This window comes from Rhopalosiphum maidis, chromosome 4, assembly GCF_003676215.2.
Source record: "Rhopalosiphum maidis isolate BTI-1 chromosome 4, ASM367621v3, whole genome shotgun sequence".
In the NCBI taxonomy this organism is placed as follows: Eukaryota; Metazoa; Arthropoda; class Insecta; order Hemiptera; family Aphididae; genus Rhopalosiphum; species Rhopalosiphum maidis.
Genome location: NC_040880.1, coordinates 7,421,219 through 7,445,693, shown reverse-complemented (window position 1 = coordinate 7,445,693; position 24,475 = coordinate 7,421,219). Strand labels below are relative to the sequence as shown.

General features: G+C 27.6%; 1 protein-coding gene across 2 annotated transcripts; it reads right to left on the bottom strand.

The window, feature by feature from the left end:
• Positions 1-6,761: 6,761 nt before the first annotated feature.
• Positions 6,762-24,235, bottom strand: LOC113550009 (calmodulin-lysine N-methyltransferase-like). 2 transcript variants are annotated; one of them, XM_026951588.1, is made up of 6 exons: positions 24,089-24,235; positions 13,326-13,398; positions 12,849-12,983; positions 11,704-11,974; positions 10,857-11,163; positions 6,762-7,098 (listed from the first exon to the last, which is right to left on the bottom strand). In XM_026951588.1, coding segments are annotated over exons 1-6 (999 nt in total). In that variant the 5' UTR covers positions 24,091-24,235; the 3' UTR covers positions 6,762-6,887. The 2 variants fall into 2 exon arrangements, with proteins under 2 accessions (XP_026807389.1, XP_026807390.1); XM_026951589.1 differs by lacking the exons at positions 6,762-7,098; positions 10,857-11,163; positions 11,704-11,974; positions 12,849-12,983; positions 13,326-13,398 and adding exons at positions 21,454-22,334; positions 22,769-23,322.
• Between the last annotated feature and the right edge of the window lie 240 nt (positions 24,236-24,475).

The following is a 24,475-nucleotide window of genomic DNA, read 5'->3' as shown; positions in this document are numbered from 1 at the left end:
GTACGCGATCCCAGTTTGCATTCTACGATCGATGTAATCCCCAAAACAATATTAAGTAACACGTTTTGCTAGACTTTAATTATCTGAAGATTGACGCGAAAATTTGTTCTAATTTAATTTCGTAATGGTTTTTTATGACAATGTTCGAAAACTGAATACTAAAAGAATAAAAAATGTTATTTTTTTAAGTGTTAACAAATATAAAAATATATGTTATGTCAAGTGTTGTACGTGGAATGGTTTTTCGATAATGTACGTATTTTTATTATTTACAAAGTATTGTATTATCAAATAGTTTTGTGAAATATACTAGTGGAACTTTATTATAACTACTATAATTTATAAAAACCATTATAGTTAGTGTATAATAAATTTAAGGTATAAACAAAATAAAAATATATAAAATAAATATTTACTAAATATGTTTAATTTAAAGCATATCAAGTGTAGATATTCGTAGCAAATATTGTCCAAATTAAAATTTTATCAAGGCACTAAAATTTATTTTATGATTATGAAATTTTGATTTATTAACTAAATTTAAAAATATTGAATTATGAAATTTCTAATCATAGAATAACGATTAAATATGTTTGTATTTTTTATGACTTTTGCCAAGCTTCTAGTTTGAAGCGTTCATAAAAAAAAATAATCTGAAATTACGTTTTATTTTAATTCAAACAAGAATAAACAGAATACTTGTAGAATCTTGTAATACAATTTCAGACTTATAGGTGAAATATAACAATTTTTATCAACATCTAAAAAGAAAAAAGCATATAATTTTAAATGTCTACAAATAACACACAAGGACTCACAATATTTTACTATGTAAGTATTTTATTAACCTAACCTAACCTTATGATTATTCGTAGTCAAATTACAACAAAATACTTATAATAACCTAATTAAAAATTAGCATTGTAAATATATTTCCGTTTTTCTCTTAAAAAAAGCAAGGAATTTTAATTTGTATACTATTTCCCTCTACACACACACACACACAAATAAATGTATTAATTAAATCCAATTTAATACCATAAGCTTGTGGCATAAACCACCTTCCCAAAAGATCAAAGTGCATTTATATTTGTCCTTAAAAAAATAATAAATAAATAAACGTGTGTATGAAAAAAAAATGCACAAATCGTTGTAAAACCAATTGTGTAAGTATATTTTTTTATCGCTTTTCTTAGAATCTAAAAGGACGAGGAAGTTCATAACCTAGTCAAGTGATTACAACCTAATTGAGCCACTGACGCGTTAATACTTATACTGCCAACTTCATATCTTAACGCAATAAGCATCAAATGGAAATTTATATAGTGTTTTGCCCCTAGTCTAGCCTGCCAAACTTTGTAAACTTATGTTAATGTACGACGAAGTCCGTTCTTGAAGTTCAGCAAAGGGTTTACCTTTGAGTGTTTTGGACAGTATCCTAAACAACTGGAATAGCGGTTGTCTCGGTGACGAACGTAAGTATGTGATGAGAATGTTAGAGGTGCCAATGTGCTGCCGTGCAGCCAAATCGGATTTACGAAATACCTGACAAACTGCAGCCACGTACGTTATTCGACCGTGATACTAAACTTTTTATATGCTAATTTCATAAAATATGTACACTATAATAGGCACGTATGATATTTTATTTTACTTTACGTGCTCTAAGTAGAACAACATTATTGAACTAATCTATACATTTTACCATTGAAACTAGTGCGATTGTCGAACAGAAATGCAAATGCTGATGAGTATTTTATACGTTCTGACCCAGTTGTGCATCTGTGCAATTTTCATTAAATTTTCCAACATGTTCAAATATCTATTTGCTTCAACTGCGTAACTGTCATAAAAATAGTACGCAATATCCAAAAACTAATAAACACGTTCTTAAATGTTGTTTTCATATAGGTATACAATATTCAATATGGCTTTGAAGTATCGAAGGACATAATTATTATAGTTTTCAATTATAACATATCTTGATGACGCGTCATATTTACGATAAATTAGATTTGTAAAATTGTTTTGAATTTCAATTTATTCCTCTATAGCTCAATGATAATCATGGTTTGATTCAAACATTTTTGAAATTTATCAAAATGAATGTAACGAGGTTGTTTTTTTTTTTTGTAATAACAAAACAAATATAAAAAAACAATTTGGATAAAAAAATATATTCATTAGTCTATAACATCTGTGTTTTCTGTTTAATTATAAAATGTTAATTTAATTCTAGTTTATAAAACTACTAGGTACCTATTCAATGATAAGCTAAAATCAAATATCACACCATTATTGTTTAATTTATTTTTTTGTTCTTGACCCCTCTACCAACGATGAGTAGGTATATAATATAATTTGCACATGCGTCGAAAAAGACAATTTGCATAATAATAAGTTCCTAACTGACCAAACTGATACACGTATATTTGTCCGATGTCCAACGAACAATATTATAATGTGTCATACGCGTAATCCGGGATCAATTTTTGGGGAGGGGGTGAACCCTTAACCCCCTCTGTATACGGGCTTGTAGCATGCGACTTGTAATGAGAATAAAAGAGGTATACGCACAAGTGGTGTTTATAATTCTTACATTCTACTACCTATACTGTTTTAAGCATGGGCGTAAATAAGGGACTCAAATGCATAGGGCTTGAGCCCGAAAGATCTCAAGGACAAAATTATTGGGAGATTCTTTTTCAACCCACTCCATACACATAACTGTATGTATTATATATTTTAATTATCGTTTTTTATTTACGTTTGGACGACTTAGCTAATTGTACTCGCACACACACTTTCGCTGCTCGTGTAGGTATATGCGTTTGTTGATATTCGGATGACGATGCATTTCATCCAAGCACAGCGGCATACCGTTTTTATAACTACAAACTACTTATAAATTATAACAGACCATTAACTGTTTATAAAACGTTAAAACAAAAATTGACCAACATATTTTTACTTATTATTATGTTTACCATTATCGGTACCATTGGTTATAAATATTAACTATAAATTATAAAGTATATACATAATTAATTATAATAAAGATTACCTATGCATTAAAATGTATAGTATTAAAATTAAGCAACATATCTCAGGAAGAGCTTTAAGATGGCTCAGAAAGGAGTAAACTATACTATTCACATACATAGTGTTAACACACAAAGTATTTTATTTGTTCAAGTATATACAGGTAGATTTGATAGCAATAATACTACTTTTCTACCAGTATTATTTCAATAGAATTTGCATTGTATGATGTTAATATATAAAATGTATTATCTAAGTGAATCAGGAAGAGTTTTAAATAAATGCGAACAATAGTAATCGTCATACAAAATAGAATAAATCACTCATGAGATGTGGGAGAATTTGAAAGTTTTATTCTAAAGAGATAATTATATATTTTATGCTTACCAGTGTTGAAATATGTTTTCCGGGCTTTTTGATGGTAAATTTAGAGAAATAATAATAATATTATATTTTAATCATTATTAATTAATTTTTATAAAAAGGAAGAGTAACTACACCGCCAAATGTTTTAAAATGTCATTTTTTCGTACCAATTCTAAAGTAAATTTTGACTATCATATTAATGGTGATAAACTTGTTGAAATAAATACATGTCATGACCTGAGAGTGGTATTCCAGCCTAACTTATTATTCTCTTCTAGTAGTGAATATTTATGTTCAACAGCACTTAGAAGTCTTGGTTTTATAATTCGTAATACGAAAGAATTCAATAATGAAATTTGTCTTAAAACTTTATATACCTCACTACTTAGACCTATTATTGAATTCTCTTCAGTTCTATGGAATCCTGCGTACATTTGGCTAGTTGAGTCGCTTGAGCGTGTCTAAATAACATTTGTACGTCTAATTGGCTACCTATAAGAGGGAATTGATGGTCACGTAAATCCATCGGTCTCTGTGTTTCTATCGTATTAATTTAGAATCCCTTATTGCTACTAGACGTAAATCTAGAGATATTCGCTTATGTCCAAATTAATTAATGGTGTTATACCCTGTCCGGATTTATTGCGTTCATTTAATTTTAATGTTACCCGATATAATTCGTGGCACCATCCTACATTTTCAATACCATTTCATCGTACTTCATATGGATACAATAATCTCCTAGATCAGTGGTTCTTAACCGGTGTTCCGTGGACTTGGTATAGGTGTTCCGCCAAAATGTTAAAACCTGCAGCAAGAAAAGTATTAAAAATTAAAAAATGCATATAGTTACTGTTGTATTTTACGGCTGTGTTCCGCGAAAACCTTATAAAATGTTAAGTATTACGTCATTCGTAAAAGGTTAAGAACCACTGCACTAGATCGTATTGCTCGAGGATGTAATGAGCTGAGAAATGTAACTAGATATAATTTATGTTTAATAAACTATAAGTTTCCTCAATATGTTGGAATTATCTTTTCCATAAGCAATGTTATTGGTTTTAATTTAATTTAATTTAATTGTTACTTTATATTCGTTATTTAAAGTTGTATTTATGTTATTATGTTCATATAACCTTGTATTGTAAGCTTTATTATATCACTGAACTGTACTCGAGCCTTATTTGCGTTTATATCAATAAAATAAAATACATACAACATGGACAAAATGTAACTGTAAATAAATATGTAAGTACATGTGATTATTGATGTGAGTGACAAACATTATGGATAGAAAATAAAACAGCCGGACTGAGAGACTGAAAGACTACTGAGGGATAGAGTGTCTAGACGCTCTAGACCTTTTTTTAAAGATGAGTGAAAAAAGCTTTTTAAAGGTCATGCACTACTACCGTAAATATCATATTACCAATAAACTATTGATAGATGTATAGGATTTAGTGAATTTGTGTTTAGTATGAGTATTTTTGATTATTTGTTTATTGAATATTATTAATGATGTGTTAACTAGATATACCTACTCTGTATTTATATTTTTAATATTACCAATTAATTATATATTAAAAACGCAATAAAAGTACTTGTTTGAATAATTTAAATAATTGACAATAGGCGGATAATAAAGGTAATACAATAAAATAATATTATATTGTAAATAGCACATTGCATAGACAAAACTTCTAACATCGGTACAAATCAGAGTCATATTACATAATGTACAACACCTTTATGGCTTTTATTCACTAATCCAATAATCATACAAATCAATCATGTATTTTTGTGTTGCTATCAATGATAAACACAGAGCGCATAAACGCTGTAAACCATCTAAGCTCGAACAAATAAAGAATAAATACAAAATTGTCTTAGTCAATATTGCAATTCAACAATAATTATAGAAGATATTATACAAAAGTATAATGACTAAAATCACTAACGGTATGATTACTACAATTAAAACGAGAACAAAACTAAAATATTCCACTGATTTTATTTTTATAAAATTGTATAAATTCAATTCAAAAACTGAAACACGTAAACAAAAAAAAAAACTGTTGGCGGGATTTTTTAGGTTTTAAACGGGAACCGCGTTATTCGTAATTTTTTCTCTGATGTAATTATTATGGAGTCGATAATATTAAGACCATCGGTAAACATTTAATTAAATTCCAGAGAAATGCTGGAGAGTGTAAAAGTGCAAAACAGAATAAGATACAACGCGTGGTATTATAAGGCTTGGGTTTTTCGCTTTGGTTATAAATATCATATAAAAATAACGTAACGTAGTAGTAGGTGGCGTACAGAATAAATTAATACTATAAATTCCATTAAATTGTATTAAGTGCGTTTTTATTTTATTTTTTCAATGCTGTACAAATAATTGCATTGCTGAACACACGATAAAACGAATCACATGCGTTCCGGAACGCTCGTTTGCTACCCAGGGGATACATTAAATTCGTACACACATCGCGCTATAGCGTTACGTTAAAAATTTGAAAATTCCGGAATTTTGCGCACATCGCATTGCGGTAGTGAACGCGAAATCCCTGTTTAATCTAAATGAGAAATATGATATAATCGAGACTGCAACATAGCAGTGCAGTGTACGCAAACATTATTATGATTGAACACGGCACACGCCATACATGTATAGGTGCGCCGCCGCCGCCGTCGCAACCGCCTCGAAAATGTCGTGCACCCATCAGAACGTGTTTCCCATAATACACGCATCAGCCGAGCCGTGACGATCATAATAAATATTAGTGTTATTGTCATTTTCCATATTACGTATGATCGTAGCGAAATCCGAACCGAACGGTCGCGTATACTTTTCAAAACGAACGCATTTGAAAAACCATAATATTGCAATACGCGATTACGGTTGCGGTGATTTTTACGCCATTGAAAGTAGTAAAATCAATTGTATAGGATTTTTTTTTTTTTTTTTGAACCACCGAAAAACTCAAAACAGATAAATATAATATATGTAATTTAATATGTGATTAAGTTACTACTTGAACTGTCATACGTTTAACGAAGACACGTCGAATTATATCGGGAAATCTTATACAATTCAGTGAAAAAATTACAAGTTTAAAAAACGTTATCACAGTTATCTACGTGTAAATAGCCGACATTTAGGTACCTAGAACAAATTTTTACGGACATTCGTTCAACACCGTCGAAAAAAATTATTTTTATAATATACTTTCTTGGGAAGCTTTAATATTGAACAGAACACTCGCACTTATCTTAAATGTAATCCGGTTTCGAAACGTCTCACGCCTCTAACCCGTAAGATACGTTTATAAAATACAATACGCACATTATAAAATTAAAAAAAAATTTATTGTTCTTAAACACTAACATTGGAAATAATAAATGCATGTACGCCGGAGGACTTGGAGGCGTTGACGATGATTTGGTAAGTTTTATAATGGAAATCAAGGCACCCTTCAGTCGTCGTCTAAGCGTTTTCTACAGTTCGATTTTTTAAACTTGGACTTCTTGAATGAAATGGATTCGGTTGATTCTCTTTTCGTCAACGCACTCACACTCCCAACTATTTTTTCCTTGAACGTGTGTTCTTTTTCTTTAACACTCGGCACCTTGATCGCCACGAATTCCTGTACTGGTAACTGGAGATCGATGACTGGCGGCTGTTGGCTGCAAAAAATCGATACGAGAATATATTATTAAATATTAATGAAAAAAAATAATGGTTTTATTAAAATGTACAGTACATTTAGAGGGGAAACAGAATGCAGTTGAATTAAATACAAATAATATTTTACGATAAATCCGTGAAACCACTTATTGTGGGGAACGAGTATTGAAACGATATTGAATTTTTATTTACAAACCCATTTACAAACTCATTTGCACGGAAAAATACAAAGTAAAATATTTGATTCACATAAAAATCAATGTTGAAATGAAGTCTCCACTTGGGAAAGTTTAAATATATTTTTTTAACAGAGAAACTTCAAAAACTTCGAAATCAATACAAACAAACTCGCATGTTAAAGTAGAAATCATATATGAAATGCCATATTAATAATATAATAATTATTTTTAAAACCCATAATAATAGTGCTACAATATAATAATGTAAGTTATTTCTATATTATAGTATTGTAGTCACTAGTCGTCATTAAAAACTTTTTAATAGTACATTATTATTACGAATTATAAAAATATATTGTTTAATAAATCCGATTAACGTTTTCCAAGGAATTTGTACTTATGAATAAACCAGACAAATATAAAATACGAATTTCACCAACATGTAAATATAAAATCACATAATTCATTTTATATTTTAAATCACAAATATTACAATTTATTTAAATACGTATTAATATAATATTTTATAAAAAAAATAATAATAACATTTTTTTCTATTTGAGTGCTGTCATCACACAGAATATTTGGTGATAAATGATAATTATTACTTGTGCGTTGAATGTTTAATGTTTATTCCACCAAAAAATTTATTACTATGTACCTATTAGTATTTTTCGATGAAAATTTAAGTTAATTTTTCAGAAGCCAAATAAATATTTCCGAATCAACTAAATTAATTTATCAATCGTAATAAGATATGGTTTTTCACTTGCATACATTAAAAAAATAACAATAACTATACTTTCTCTGACATACAAAAAAGTATTTAAAATACAATTTACTATAAGGATTATTTTAGTGACCCGAAAAAAATACACATTTTATATAATGGCATAATATATATATACGTTTATACATATATGTACATGCATAATAGTTGCGAATACCTAATAAAAGACTTTTTTGTTTAATATTAAAAATAACAAGTCTATTAAAATAAAAACATCCGGTGTTTAGAATCGATGCTATGATATATATAGGACGATAAGTAATTTAAGATTCTAAGCGGAGCGATTAATGTATTTTTTTTTTTTACAGCTCTAAAATTACTGTACAGTACGAATTGATATTGCTGTTAATGAACCTTTATATTTTTACTTGCATAAGGCCATAAATATAAAGCGCTAAAGACTGTAAGTATAATACTTAAATTATGTTATACCTAAATAAATATAATATATGTGTAAAATTAAATGTTTTATTTATTTTCTTGATAACCGTTAGTGTAAAAAAAAAAATTTCAAATTTTAGTACAAAAGTACAGTTGTAACTATAACACAGTTATTTTTTTATGATCAAATAGTTTAGGTCTTGGAAGCCTGTTTTTTAAGAATGAAAACGCGACTATAAGTCAAAATATGTAACTTGTCAATACAACTTTAATTTATTGTATTCAAAATAATATATTTTTTAAATTTATGTTAAGTTTTATTCAATTTAAATGAGCGCAGTAAATACAATATTATGTTAAGAAATATATTTCCCACTTTACACAATTTAAAAATAGTTGGTCATAAAAAATTAAAAATCTAATAGAACAAAATAAAATATTATATTGTTTGTAAAATTACATGTTATCCAATTACTTAAAAATTAAAAAAATACTACTAACAAATAATTATTTAGAAATAGAAACATTAACTTCGTGTGATTTAGCATAATACAATTATGATAACGTTATAATTCTTTTAAAGAAATCAGAAGACCAAAGTTTTAACTTATTATTCAAATGCTATTTTAAAAATACGAAAAAAAAATAGATATTTATTAATATACATATTATTATTTCAATGTTTTATCTCTATAATATATTTTAGACACTTTTTTAATAGTTCGATTTCATAAAAACCAACCTATCTATAAAATCATGCCTATTTTTATTTGAAAAAAATATCACTTATAAATTTTAATGGTCTATATTCGCCGTATACAAGGATTAGAGATTTGATTTCTATACAGGAAACACATATGTACTATATATTATGTAATAAAATATGACGTAAATGTATCGTACGAAGCATGATATATGTTATAACTTATAATAATAACATTTATTATGAAGCCCAAGACACATTAGCGAGCATGTTTCGCATTAGTCGTTGGACTTTGTTGGCCGATTATTTGGAACGTAAATTGTATATATATATTTAATGATCAAAACGAATAGCGTTTTTTTGTCTGCCAAAATGGCTTACCCCAAACAATGAAAAATAGCTTTGTTTCCAAGCTACGTACGTGCTAATCTGTATATATATATAAAACTGATGAAGGTTATATATATATATATATATAGTATATATTGTTATATATATATACAATAACAATAACATTTATATCGATAAAAATGGACCGTAGCACGGCGCGTTCAAAATTCGATTAAATATAATAATATATTAGGACGGTCGAATTGCACTTTTTACCTGAAATAAAAGATCAAATTGCACTTTTTACCTAAAATAAATGTTCGAATAGCACTTGGGCTTAAAAAAAAAGGTAATGGTGGAACTGCTCTAAAAAAAAGGGGGTTTAACAAAGGTATTTGAAAAATAAATTTATAAACGTTAAAAGTGTTACGAATCTTGTTTACGAACGTTACGGTATGTTAAGCAGCATTTTATTGGTTCGTGAATACTATTTAAATAATGCCAATAATTTTTTGATGCGAGTTATACATACTTACTACTTGATTTACCTCAAAAAGTTAGTTTGAATTCACCAAAGAGAAAAGTAGTTGATCAAACTATTTATAAACCACCAATAAATATTAAAAAGAAATTAACAACGTTCCTGTCAAATTAACACAATTTATAATGAAATCAAATACAAAAACATAAATATTATCATGAATATCGAAAAAATTAATCGATTTTACAAAAATCTCTTAATGGCACACATGACACTATTATCCAAATATATTTGTATTTATTGTTGTTGTAACACAATTACAAATAGATATTTATATTTTAATGCAGAATATTGACACAAGACCTTCAATAGCACGGTGCCAGACAAAAAATAAACAAAATTGAAAAATAACTTAAGTATATGCTCAAAAATTAATTATCAAGTTGCAATTTGTTATGATTTATCATAATTACTACAAAAAAATAAATGACAAATTTAAAAAACGCTTTAAAAAATATAATCACATTTGAAACACATATAAATAAGCACATAAGCATATATTTCTATATATATTTAAATAATTTTTAACCACACCAATGAGAAAAATTACAATTAGTCTAAGCCTGTAAAGGGGAAGGGAAATGAATGTTATCTCAACGTTTAACCTCTTCAAATTCATAATATTTTTGTTTAAATACCTTTTTCGACTCCGAGTATACTTCGACCATTACCTGCTTTTTATCTAAGTGCAGTTTGACTAAAATAAATGCAATTCGACCTTACCCAAATATACATATATAATCAAATCACGTATAAATTGTATCTTGTAAAACAAAAAATACATAACAATTAGATTGCCAATCTAAACGAATTACAGTTTTTTGTAGACTTACATATTTTCCACTCTTTTCCAAGTTCCGATCCGTGTCGTTTCCGCCATGAACGGTTCGAATTCACCGCGTACCGGAGGCTGAGGCTCTCCCGCAGCGTCATCGTCACCATCGTCACCGTCGTCATCAACGTCTTCGCCGGCTTTCTTGTCCGTAGTCTTTTTCCGTTTGGCTTTCGATCCGGGAGCAGACGCTTTCTTTTTGGTCGCCGCTTTATCCTTGCCTTTGCTATCCTTTTCTTTGCCACTTTCGTCCGCCTCCTGTTCGGCAACGCTCAAGAAACCTTCTGCCGGTGGTTCCCAAACTGACTCTAGAACACATACGTTGATACAATATAGAAATAAAAAACCTAAATCACTTTCGGCTATTATACACAACATGATTTAGAATTGGAATACACAATTTAAAGTAAAAAAAAAATTGAATAAACTTCGTATTTAAATTATCTTGTATTATGCGTAGTAACTCGCCATGTCTGCGGTATACTTTCCCAAGTCTATATAAAAATATGTCAACAATATTTTTGAAACATGGTTTTTGAGAAATAATATTAGTGACTAGTATTTTTGGTTTAGGTACTTAAACAATATTTTAAATTAGTATATTTGTTTTCGTATTTCTTGTGTAAAAATCTGAAACAGCCATTTTATGTGAATGTTTTAAACGCATGGCGTATCAAGCAGTGTTTTGATAAATGTATTATTAAATTTTAAAATTAAGGCTTTTGAGGAAGGTACATGCAGGAGTATATATTGACTATAGTGTGATAGGTTATTACAAGTTATAGGATATATTGAGAGAAAAACGTGGCGAGACATCTTGTAAATTATATCAAATTCGTAACACTGACCTCCGGTCTCGGTGTTCCAGTAGTACATCAGGTCGGAGCCGTCTTCGGTCCTAGACTGGTGCCAGATGAACTCGGGTTTGGGGGGCTCCACCGGTTTGATGGACACGGGCATGTTGTTTTTCGAATAACTGATGTTTACGTGTGGTCCTGCCGGTTGTTGAGTCATTATGTAAGGCGTAGGACGTATAGATAAGCCTTTCTCTTTGATAAGTACTTGTGACGAATAATCAGGGTTGTTTTGTATGTCATTGTAGTACGCTTTCATTGCGTTCTGCGTTTGTCATAACATTTTAGGTGCAAAAAAATATATTTAAAAGACGTTAAACAATCACGACGTATTTTATAGTTATTTCTATTATATTTACAAAATTATTTCAATACTATAATTACAACCCGTTAATAAAGGATAATACATGTCATAGTCGTATTAATTACTCAATACAACACTCAAGTAAAATACTCATCATATATACAGTGTCCCAAAATGAATGCTTTTTTTAAATTAGCTAAAAAACACTTAATTTATCAAACAAATACAAGCCAAAAATATATGTACAATTTAGATATAACATCTGGTTTACGTATAAAAAATAATATCATTCGATTGTCCTCCCATATAGTTTATTGACAGACCGAAACGCGGTCGAGAAAATTAATAATAACTATTTCTCAGTTTTCTCTGGCGAGTTTCACGAGGACGCCTTAACCTAACTGGGGCTTTTGAAATCAACAGTTGAACTAGTTTTTTTAAAATTTTTTATTAGCTGACGAATCGATAACACATTGAGATTATAGCATTCCGTTCGAGTAAGATACGAAGAGTTATCATACAGTCTCCGCACCAATTTCGTTTGATTGGTAAAAGGTCTTAACAACCGACACACGTGTTTAAATTGAAAATCGGTCCACGGTGACCTTAACAAGAACTGATTACTCAACAACAAACCGGAATGATAGAGTAGATTAAAACATGATGAGAACTATGTTGTAAGCATGAAAACAAAAAATGGCAACTGATTTAAAAAAAAAAGTTCTTTTTGGGACACCCTGTACGTGTAATGTATAGTATGTACATAATATATTCAATGTTAAATATAATAAGGGTTGTAGTGTAGGTTAATCGATAATTAAACAATAATAAATACCTGTTCCATCCGTTTCATGTCCATTTCCAATTTTTGCTCTTCTTTCCGTTCGATGGCACTATTTTTTTTAATGTCCACCAACCGTTTGGCCACGCTGCTTTGGTGTCGTTTACCATTTTCATGAAATTGAATACTCTGTCAAGCCCAAAAAGATTTACAATAATGCATACTCGTAGATCATAGACATATTGTATTATAATAATATATTATTCCCAGTGGGCACAGTGGCAGATACAGGGTAGTGCTAGTGAGTGTTAATACCCTCATGAATGTTTCACAGGTCAAACATGTTTAATATATCGACATAATATTATTATAAAATTAAATTTGTAAAACAAATTTGTGCTGGGAACTTATAACATACGAAACTAATGTTTTGTGGCCGCCATTGAAAATTCATATCGATATAAATAAAGCATATTAAATAATAATGTATCATATTATGTTTGCGAATGGAATAATAATATATGTACTCACGGGTTTATTATCTGCAATCCAACATTTGCAAAAGTCGCAAAATTTTTTGCCAGTTGATTTCCAATACTCTGTCCTGCAGAAAAAAATGTTTTCATCAATAACACGTCGTAAAATTTGATATATTTTATGACTTATTTTTAACAAATCACGTTTTATTACATATAACTATAGTTCAGATACTATTTTCAAATCAGAATAGTTAAAATACTGCAATTAGCTGTTTTTCAAATTTAAGAAAATAAAAAAAAATCGTTAACATTTTAAGACTTAACGAGGTATAATTAACATACGGAGAAATAGTTCTGTTTTTTAATATTTAAATTAGTTTACTACTTAACATCATAATTTTGTATCTATTCTTCTTATTATATTTTAATGATTTATAGTTGACATCTTATATTGTGAATTGCTCTTAAATTTTCTTAGAAACCATATTTTTTTTATTTGTACAAAAATTTACAATCGGTATTTCTTTAACGCAATACATAAATATGATTGTAATACAATAATCAATATACATAAAAAAAAAAACACATGACGAGAGAACTCATCCAGTGTTCGAACCATTAACACCACATTTAAAATAAAATAAAATAATCTTAGACTTCTCGTAACGAATTATTTATAACTCATATTATGATATAATAATATGATATTATAATTATAAACTGTTATAGATACGTCCAAATAAAGTGATATATGTAATATTAATGAAGTATATACATATACAGCCAATATTACAGTTACTTAAAGCCAAATAATGAATATTATATATTTACGATAATTTAGGTTAGTCTAAGAACATAAATAAAATAATAAAAAAATATCTATCTAAAGCTGAAAATCAATGATGAAGATATAGGATAAACTTATTCCAAGAGTAGAAGTTGATGTAACCATAACGCATTAGAGCCAAATTTATTCCTAACTTGTCGTACATACAAATCCTCTAATCAACCGCCTTTACAAATCTCCTTAAGCATCCGAAATTTTGTTTACATTGACGTAAACAAAACAAACACCTACTTTGAGTATCAAATCATAAATAATCTGTTAGTAGGTATGTCATTTTCTCTCTGAAAACACATTCTATCGTCATTTGTATTGAACGTACCTACAAAAAATACGCAATTTATCCATTTTTATTTATGATATATACATTTTCGGCTTTGATAATTATTTATAAAATTAATTGTGTTGCCAATAATTAAAGAGTAGAATAATATATTACGCAAATATTGTTTACACAAACATATAAATAAGTACTTACTTGCGAAAGTGACTAATATACTATTATCGGTATTATCGAACTATTCATACTTTCATTATTTTATTTTACGTTACGTAATTCAATTATTTCAAAATCAAGATTAATTTGTCGAAAACTCAGCTGTCGTTACATGTTTAAATCGCATAAAATAATTATTAATTATCGACAATAGCCGTAAACTAAAATAAGCCAAATTACTCATGTGCCGACTGCACAAAAGTTTATAAAAAATTATAAATTATAATGGCCATTTATTATTAAGACTAAGTATAATAATATATATATAATGTACCCTATTCCAGTATTTATTACAGTAGGTATTAAAGTAAAATTGCATTAAGAAAGGTACGGGTAGGTAATAGGTATATAATAAAATAATAGGTGTACAATATGGTAATTGCGTCAATATTCCAAACGGGTGTTAAGCTCGCGAGGAGATTATTATACGAGATGCATATAGGTATATACCCTGCGTGCATTATACCCTTCACATATACCTACCTACCTACCTACCGCGTATATATATAATAATATATACAAAGGGCCAGAAGCTTTAGTTCTTTATACACATAATGTGTAGGTACAGCGTAAGCATTGTTTTCATCAGTATTGCAGTATTGTAATAATACACTGGCTTATTGTAAACAATGTATATATAATATGATGTACATATAGATTATAGGTTTCACGATCGCAAAAAATATATCATATATGTATTGTTTGTAAACGGCTAAATATATATACGAGATAATAAAAATAAGCGTATTATGTTCAGTAACGAACTAGATGATTTGTTGTCGTGATTCGCAACGAACGCGTTTATATCCCGATTCCCGGTTATTACGCCAACGGGCACGCACACAGGCTATTCATTGTGTATCGTATACTTTATACAATAAATGTACCCATAACCTAGTATGACTAATGTATAGTATCGTATAAATAATGCATACATATTTTATTGCGTTCGCATAGGAACATTCGACGGTAGTCGAATCGCGTGCGTTTTGACAAAAAAAAAATCCGTAGAATTGAATAGGTATGCTATATACACCTATATACGGCTATGAAATATTATTATGACGACTTTAATCGCATGTCTAAATGTATTATACACAAATATGTGTGTGTGTGTGTGTGTGTGTGTGCACGATCTTATACGACAACAGTTGTTGAAGTTTGTGCAGCCCCGAGCGGTTGTAGGAAAATCGTTGTATCCAATTACGCGTCGTACACCCACTTACATTTTACACGATGCACTGCAAGTACGTGATATGATTTACGTCGCGACTTGCGAACACGTTAACGTCGTTAACATATATAAATATAATAGAGTGATAATAATGCTGCGAGATTGACAAATTGTATTTGCTCGTTCATCAATATACTAAGATCATATAGGTACTTGATCATGTCTCATACTTTAATAATATGCGTTTATAATAAGTACCTACCTATAATATAATGTATACATCATATATGTATATAACATATTTATGACAAATATATATCATACATAAATAACGTGACACATGCGGATTTTTAATCAAATTTAATGCTGCGTGTGATTCCGGTGTAATGACCATTGTTTTAACAACTTGACAACAGTGAATCTTCGTTGGCCTCCTCCTCCTCCTAACACACGTGTGTATATATATATATATATAAATGTGTGTGTGTGTTATATTTTTTTTAAAACACAATTTAACGTATAATATACCTAAATAATAAATAACTTTTATTGCACAAAACACGAATGTTTACTTTGGTGCTCGACAAATATTAAAATGGTTACGTTAAAAATAACATTATAAAAAAATAGTTTTGTCCGCCGGTGAACTTTTCAAAATTACAAAGGTTTTGGACAAAAAAAATTAATAAAAAAATATATCCTGTAGAGAGGAGTGGTTGAACGTGTATACATACACGTATATGTTCTATAAAAAATATACAAAAATGACGTGTAGATGAACCTATTACTTAATATTTATTAGTGTCCTTATATAATATTAAAATATCGATGAGAATAATATTATACTGACGGGTGGCGGGAAAGAAGGGATAGGCGTTCGACTAAAATTAACGATCCGGCAGTCGTCAAGCAATCGATACGTATCCTACATACGATTTGGCCGACGTCGTTGCTAATAGAGGGCATTTAGCCTATGGGGGGCACCACGGATGATCTAAATCAGGAATCTAGTCTAATACGCGGCGATTGGCAATCTCCGAGACTAACCATTTTGTGATCGTTCCAAAAAGAAAACAAGAAAAGCCGTTTAGGAGCATAATATTAATAGAACGTTAAACACGCGTCCAGACTATATACAATTTAAAAAAATATAAACATAAACAAAAGAAAAAAAATGAATAACCTTTTTTATGCAATATGATATATAATATGCTGAAATATTAATATCATAATGGTACACGTAATTATTAATGAAAAAGTTGTACGGTGAACAGTACGTTTATGCATCAAAATTTGAGTAGGTAAATTATACTAAATGTAAAATATTAAACTTCAAATAAAGTATCTGGCAAAACGGATGTCCGCAATGGTTTTTATTTCTCTCCACGTTGCCAAAAACATAAAAATAAATAAATAAATAAACATAAATATCTTCAGATCTCTGACCACCGACCACGGTCGTAGGACCTTTTTAATTACAATATTTATTATAGCCATTAATAATTTATAGCCAGCATCGCATATACTTCGGCATCGTCCTATAGCTGGCGATGCAATGCCACAACACGCACGATGACGACGTAAAATATTACAATAATATAATATATACTATACAATTTATACCCTATACAGCAAACAATCTTACTATGTACATGATAAACTTATTAAGGATGGGAATATGGAAGTATTCGAATTTATTTCGAATAATCTGGATTTAAGAAATTTGAATAAGGATTTTGTAAATTGAGATTTCTTTTATCATTCAGTTTTCAAAATTGTTTTTTTTTTCCTATAAGAATATACCATAGAAAAATCACTAAATGGATATACATATTATATATTTATATTTATAGCTGGCTATGTATGTTTCAGAAATTCAAAATAATAAATTATAAAAATCGAGTAAATTTTAATGTTTTTCTATTGTTCATTACAATAAAATAAAAAGAAAAAAATATATAAATATTCTATATTTTTAGTAATTTTAAAAATAAAAAATAAATATATAAATTATAATAAAAACTCAATATATTATTGTATATTTATTGTCAATAAGACAAACTAGTAAATTACAGTCTATAACACAAACCTGAAATCACATACTCTTTGTTAAATAATAATTGACGATTATGTAAGCCATGTAAGCTTGTTAGATTTACAGATTTAAGTATAATATAATATAGACACTAAGTACCTAGTGACATTAGAATTTATAAAGGCACCTTCGTTCATTAACAAATACGATTTCTAAAAAGTTTTAAAAGCCTGCTGGGAAATTATTTGTATAAACAATTAACTATACAACTATATAAGATATAACGTATAATTAATTTTTTTTTTTTTTGAAACTATATCTAGTCCTCTCCTTCCAAAATATTAACCATAGTTTCACTTTGCCTCTTCTCAAATGTAAATCTCACTAAATGTAGTTTGTACAAAGTTACAGCACACGGAAGAAGTACAGTTATAGATTAAATATACTTATATGTCTATTATATTTTTTATCAATGGAAATACATAATAATTAATGTATAATTATTAATAATTTTTCACTATAATTTGTAATAAAAATACGTTTATAGTAATAATAATAAAATGTTATGGTAATACATCGAATTCCTCTTTTAGCACACTAAAAATTCTTGGTTGCGCGACTGGTAAGTATATAATTATTATAAATTATTAATATACACTTAACGCATTAACGTCTACAGAAGTTTATTTTATTTATCTTAGAAAGAAAATTGTATACTTGCTCTTAAATGCTAAATTAACTAGTAAATAGAAAAATTTAATATTATCATTTGTGAGATTTTAACACACGTTAAAATGTATTAACTGTTTTAGCGACTTCGAATTAAAAACAAAATATACATGAGTGATAACATTTACACAGGTGGGTGGTATGAAGATTTTAATGGACTACAATAAACTACAATGGGACTTGCCTTTTATCAATGTGTTAAGTAAATTATAGTCTGACATAAGGTACACATGAGACACAGTGTATTATATATAGGTACCTAGAAATATATAATCTGTAGTTTATATAGTATCTACACCGTAGTCTTTGGCAATGGGTGTTTAAACACAAATGTATGGCAACGAACCACCACTTCAAGATGTTCTTCCTTTGATTAATTTTACACTCATGTCAAAACAGTAAACGAATATAACTCATATATTGAAATTCACGCTGCATATAGTACACCCACGGTTTGTTGTTGTCAATCATTGAGAGGAGAGATCGACGTAAATTGGCAGATTACTAACGCAGTTTTTTTTTTTTATTACTACTATTTATTTTAAATAAAATGGCAACCATGATTTTATCATTACTACTTGTGTTATATATACATTAAAAATAATCCAAAATCGTTAATAATACCAAAAACTATAATATTCTCTATTTTTTAAATTCAAAACCTAAAACAATTACATTTTATATAGGTATTCAATTATTAATATAATATAATATAGTAACAAAATTACATGATATAAGATAATATTGAATAACACGGAAAAGTAATTGGAATGAGTATCCATTATCCATACAATTTTATTAAAATTAAATTATGCAAAACATAAGTTTAATAATATACACAATACATATTCATGATATTTATTGAATATAGGTATTAGGTAATGAACAAATTTACCAATTAGACAAGAGATTTTTTTGTTTTTTAATTATCAAATTAATTGTTAACTAAGCTATAAAACACATCACTAATAATATACCTAATAAATAAATCACTTCTATTTTGAAAAGTAATACTTAATCAATATGAATAATGACTAAACAAGACTAGAAATGTTGAATAAACTTATCAAACGGTAACAGTGTAAAAAATAATTGTCTTTTAAAATTATCTACAACAATAATATAAATAAATATATAATATTAAATACCTATCCATTACATATTTTATTTATTATTATATAAAGCTAATGAATACAATATTAATATATTAAAACGTATGTCAAGTTATAATTATTTCTAGATTGGACCCTAGGTTTTATAATAGCGCTAGCATTATATTAATATATATTTTTATAAATATATAATATACCCATATTATAGTATTGTATTATGATTAAATTCAATATGTTTAATGTATTGGTGTTTATAATTACTATAGTAATAAAGTTAAATTCATAGGATTTTTACCTATGTTAAGACTTTAAGAGATTTAAACATTGTTTACAATATTTAGAACACACAATCTATAGTTATTAAGCGGAAAAAAACATTACAGATAGGAACATAAATTTAAATATAATTAATAGTGAAGGTATGCAATAAATTTATAAATATTTTTTTGAATACTATGGTACTAGTCTTGTATGCTACTACTAATTGCATAATATAAACTAATTAATTGAAAGGTTATTTAATTATAACTTAATTTTTTATAGCTAATAAGTGATAAGATATTGATCAACATTGTTATACATCAAATGTTATTAAAAATTTTATTTTTTTAAGTATATATTATTTTTATGTTGTATTAGAAAGCTTCTAACATATTTTATTTGAATGAGTTAATACTGACTGCAACTATTTATCTTGAAGTCGGGCGATTTAATATATATGTTGATCCGAGTATTTTTATTACATACTCAATTTAATGTATCTCCATAAAAATGAAAAAGTTTAAGCATGTTCTCCTATTAGATTAATTTACTTATCATTCTTATTCCTTACTTTACAGACAAAATTAATTTTGAAATATTTATCAAATTAAAAATTAACATGGAGTATAGACGGTATGGCTTTATTTGATTTCAGTATTAATGATGTTGTAGAGGATAGCATACAAGAAAAGTACCAATAAAATAAACTAAATAATATCTACCTTTGATAAATGATCAAAAACTAATAAACTATAATGTATTTGAAACAAAAATAATCATACCAAATTATTTTTCTTGCTTTAATTATATAATAGGTATCTAAAAATATTATTTAAATTGCAATTAAGTATTAACAAATAAACAGACAATAATAAATGTATGAGAAATGTGTGTAAAAGTAAATTACTTATATTGTTATTTATAAATTATAAATAATTTGCATTGTGGTTGTAATTATTTATTACATGCAAATAAAACTAAAACATCTAAAACAATATAATATTTAAAATAAATACTATAATGAAATAGATATAAAGGTAGTAAAAATAATCAAGAAACTATAGTTGAGGAACAATGGAGATAAATAATTTAAAAACAATTTATAACAAGGTATGAAATTAAATTTCAATTATTGGCAACTTTCAGAACAATGAGTATTTTAAATAACATTAATTTATTTTAATAGAAAATTCGAATAAACCAACACCCTGTTTAAAAAATTTTGTCAGTAAGCTCTAGGAACTCTATTTGATATTAAACATTCTTGTCTAGGACAGGAACCTATTAATTTTAATTAAAGTAATGGAACTACATAACAAGAAATAATACAATTTTCAAATGTCTACAATATTATAAATAAAATTAACTTCAAGCTCAGTTTGATCCACAATCAACTAATGACATACCTACAACTGTTTTTTTTTTTTGGAAATTAGGTAACTATATATAATATATGGTATATTGCTTTATATTATATATATATATATATATATATATATATATATATATAGACAAGTAAGTAGTAGATTTAAGAAATAATAACAATAAAATCTATAAATAAATAAATAAATAAATACTGAAATGTAACTATTGGATTATAAATAAAAGAATTCATGGATGGGTTCAACTCCAGAAAATGGAAGAGGAAACTTTAGTTATTTAACAAACAAAAATTAGGAAACTATACTACTGATAAACTATCATAACACTGTTTAGTGTAGAGGGATATTGATGAGAGAAAAATTACTATATATCATTATATTTTGTGTTAGAATTTTTTAAAACACATTTCTAAATGTAAACTTTGTAACAATTGTTATACAATAAGAAGAAATGAAACTCAAAAATAATAGGGAGTGATTGATCTAATCAATTGTGCCCTCCTATGGATTCACTATTGTAGAAATCAATTAAAACATATTCATTCTCAGAAGTTGATTATTTTGATTTTTTTAATATTGAAAAGTCAAGTACTTATTTACTGACATTATTGGATTTCAGATCCAATATTTTAATTTTAACTGATGTATATAATTGTTTCTTAAATATTTTATTGAAATTGGCAATCGATAATTTTGGTCGCTTTGGTAATACTTATCAACAATGGATAATGTGAATCAGCATCATATGATGGATTGTAAAGAACCTGTTTAGAGTGACGTTCCCATACCAGACTGTTGTAGTTTTGCTGTATGGTGCATATCAAACCCTCTTGCTGTGCCATGTTTATGAACTCGTACAAAGTAGTCCCTCGTTTTGGCGCTGCAACCAATGCAACTCCATCAAATGATAATGATGCAGCAATAGTATGCACCAAATCGTCACGAGCTTCATCAAAAAACAGGCAATCAGCAGCTAGTACCACATCGTAATGACAAATGTTTGCAGGTCTTTGGTCCCATTTCAACACCTAATCAGCGAATGTTACCATTAGTTCCAGAATAAATTGAAAATTCAATTATTGACTTGTTCATTTCAGGCTACTAAACTTCTTCAAAAGCATGCTTATAAACGAGAAAGAGTTCAGATTGTTCCACTACAACTAAGTATTTGATTAACACAAACAAACAGTGAGAATAAAATTAAATAAAAATAATGGAGAAAAACATATGAAAGATTAGATTTTTTTTTTATTTAGATCCAATATCATTCAATTAAAATAGGTTCTAATAATTAAAAACAATGTATAAATATACCAGGTTAATAACAAAAAATTGAAATAATAATAATAATAATAGGAAAAAGATAAGATTAATACAAGTAGATATTAAAGAACAACAAACGAGTCTACATGTATTGGTGTCATAACTTTAATAACAATATTCAATGTTCATTATAACTAACCGAACAAGTAACTTTGGTTGTGAACACATTTTTCTCAAGTATACGCTCAACATTGTATACAGAATTCGGATTTCCATCAGTCAAATGAACATCACTACAAAAACCATATAAAGCAGCCATTATACCTGCCAAACAGCTCATACCACCGCCCAGCTCGAGTACAGTCTTATCTCTGAATGAATCCAGATTTGATAGTACATAGTAAGCTAATACTTCTTCAGATGGCCATATACGAATATTTCCAGTATTGTTAAAGCCCATAAGTTCCTCAGGCGTAACAATTATAGGAGACCGACATACAATTGCTGAGAAATTATTGTTTTGAACACATGAAGAATATTTAGACCATTCAGTATTGATGCATTCTATATTAAAGAGATCATAGCTTATTTGTGTAGCACATATCTGGTCTTGACATTTTTTACTGACTGTATTTGCCAATAATTTCCATCTATTACGTGCACGTTCTTTAGCATTCATTATTCAACATATTATTATAATTTTTGACTTAAATTAATGGATTTTTTTTTTGATTAGGTATCACAGAAATTGTCCTGCAAGAAACAGGAAAATAAAATAATATTTATAGGTAGGACTTGGTACTTTTAATCTAATTATTATCCAAATATTATCCTGTAAAATGGGATTACCTAAATATTTAACAGTAGGTAATAGGTACCAACTATATTTTTGAATACATGTAAAACTAAAAAAATAAAAAATTTAGGTATTTAAAATAATTGAATCAGTAAAAAATAATAAAAATTTTACTTTCATAATTTAGAACAAACATGAATATATTAGTAAAATCATAAATACTAAGTAGATATTATAATTAAGTTTAAATAAATCTTGACAAAATTAGTGTTAAATAATAACAAATGTATTCATTAAAATTAAAAGTACCTAAGTACCCACCTAACCTATCATATTTTACAATTGCAAGAATCATAGTATAATAGTATAAATCAAATAATAACATTAATGACTGAATACAGAATTTTAATATAAATCTAATCAACCTACATTTAAATATTTGTGTAATAATACCATAAATCCTAATTTATTTGCATGTATATTAATCCTGTATACCTACTTAAATATCAATATTATTTTTCAAAGTCGCTGAAACACAAATACCTTTTAACAGTTATCTGTTATTTAATTTTTTTAATTATTTTACTTGAAAAAAAAAATTAATGAACTAAAAAAATCTTAATAATACGTTATGTATATTGTTGATAGTGTAAATTTTATAATTTTCATAATATTATTATTAATTAATAGTTATTAATAATAGTAACAGAAAGGGGTACTTACATTTTTGGTGTATAATATGTCTGTGTAACAATTTACAGTAAAGAAAACAATGTATAATACTTTACATAATTAATTCAATATTACACTACACACGCAAGAACGTTTTAAAACAAACGTTCAAAAAAACTTAAAACACAAAAGTTAAAATAATCACTGCTATAGTTACTTGAAAAGTTAGAATTAGGAGGGGCAGAGTAATATTGATATCCTTACCAGAATGGCCAACTTATGATTATGACTTAAGTCCAAATCCTACTCCCAAATAAAAATAAAAAAAAAAAACGTTTTTAATATTTTATTGGTATGAGCATGAGGTTTATGAAAATATTAATTAATAATAGCTATTTCATTTGTTAGTTACATGAAAATATGCTTTTTAAGTACCAT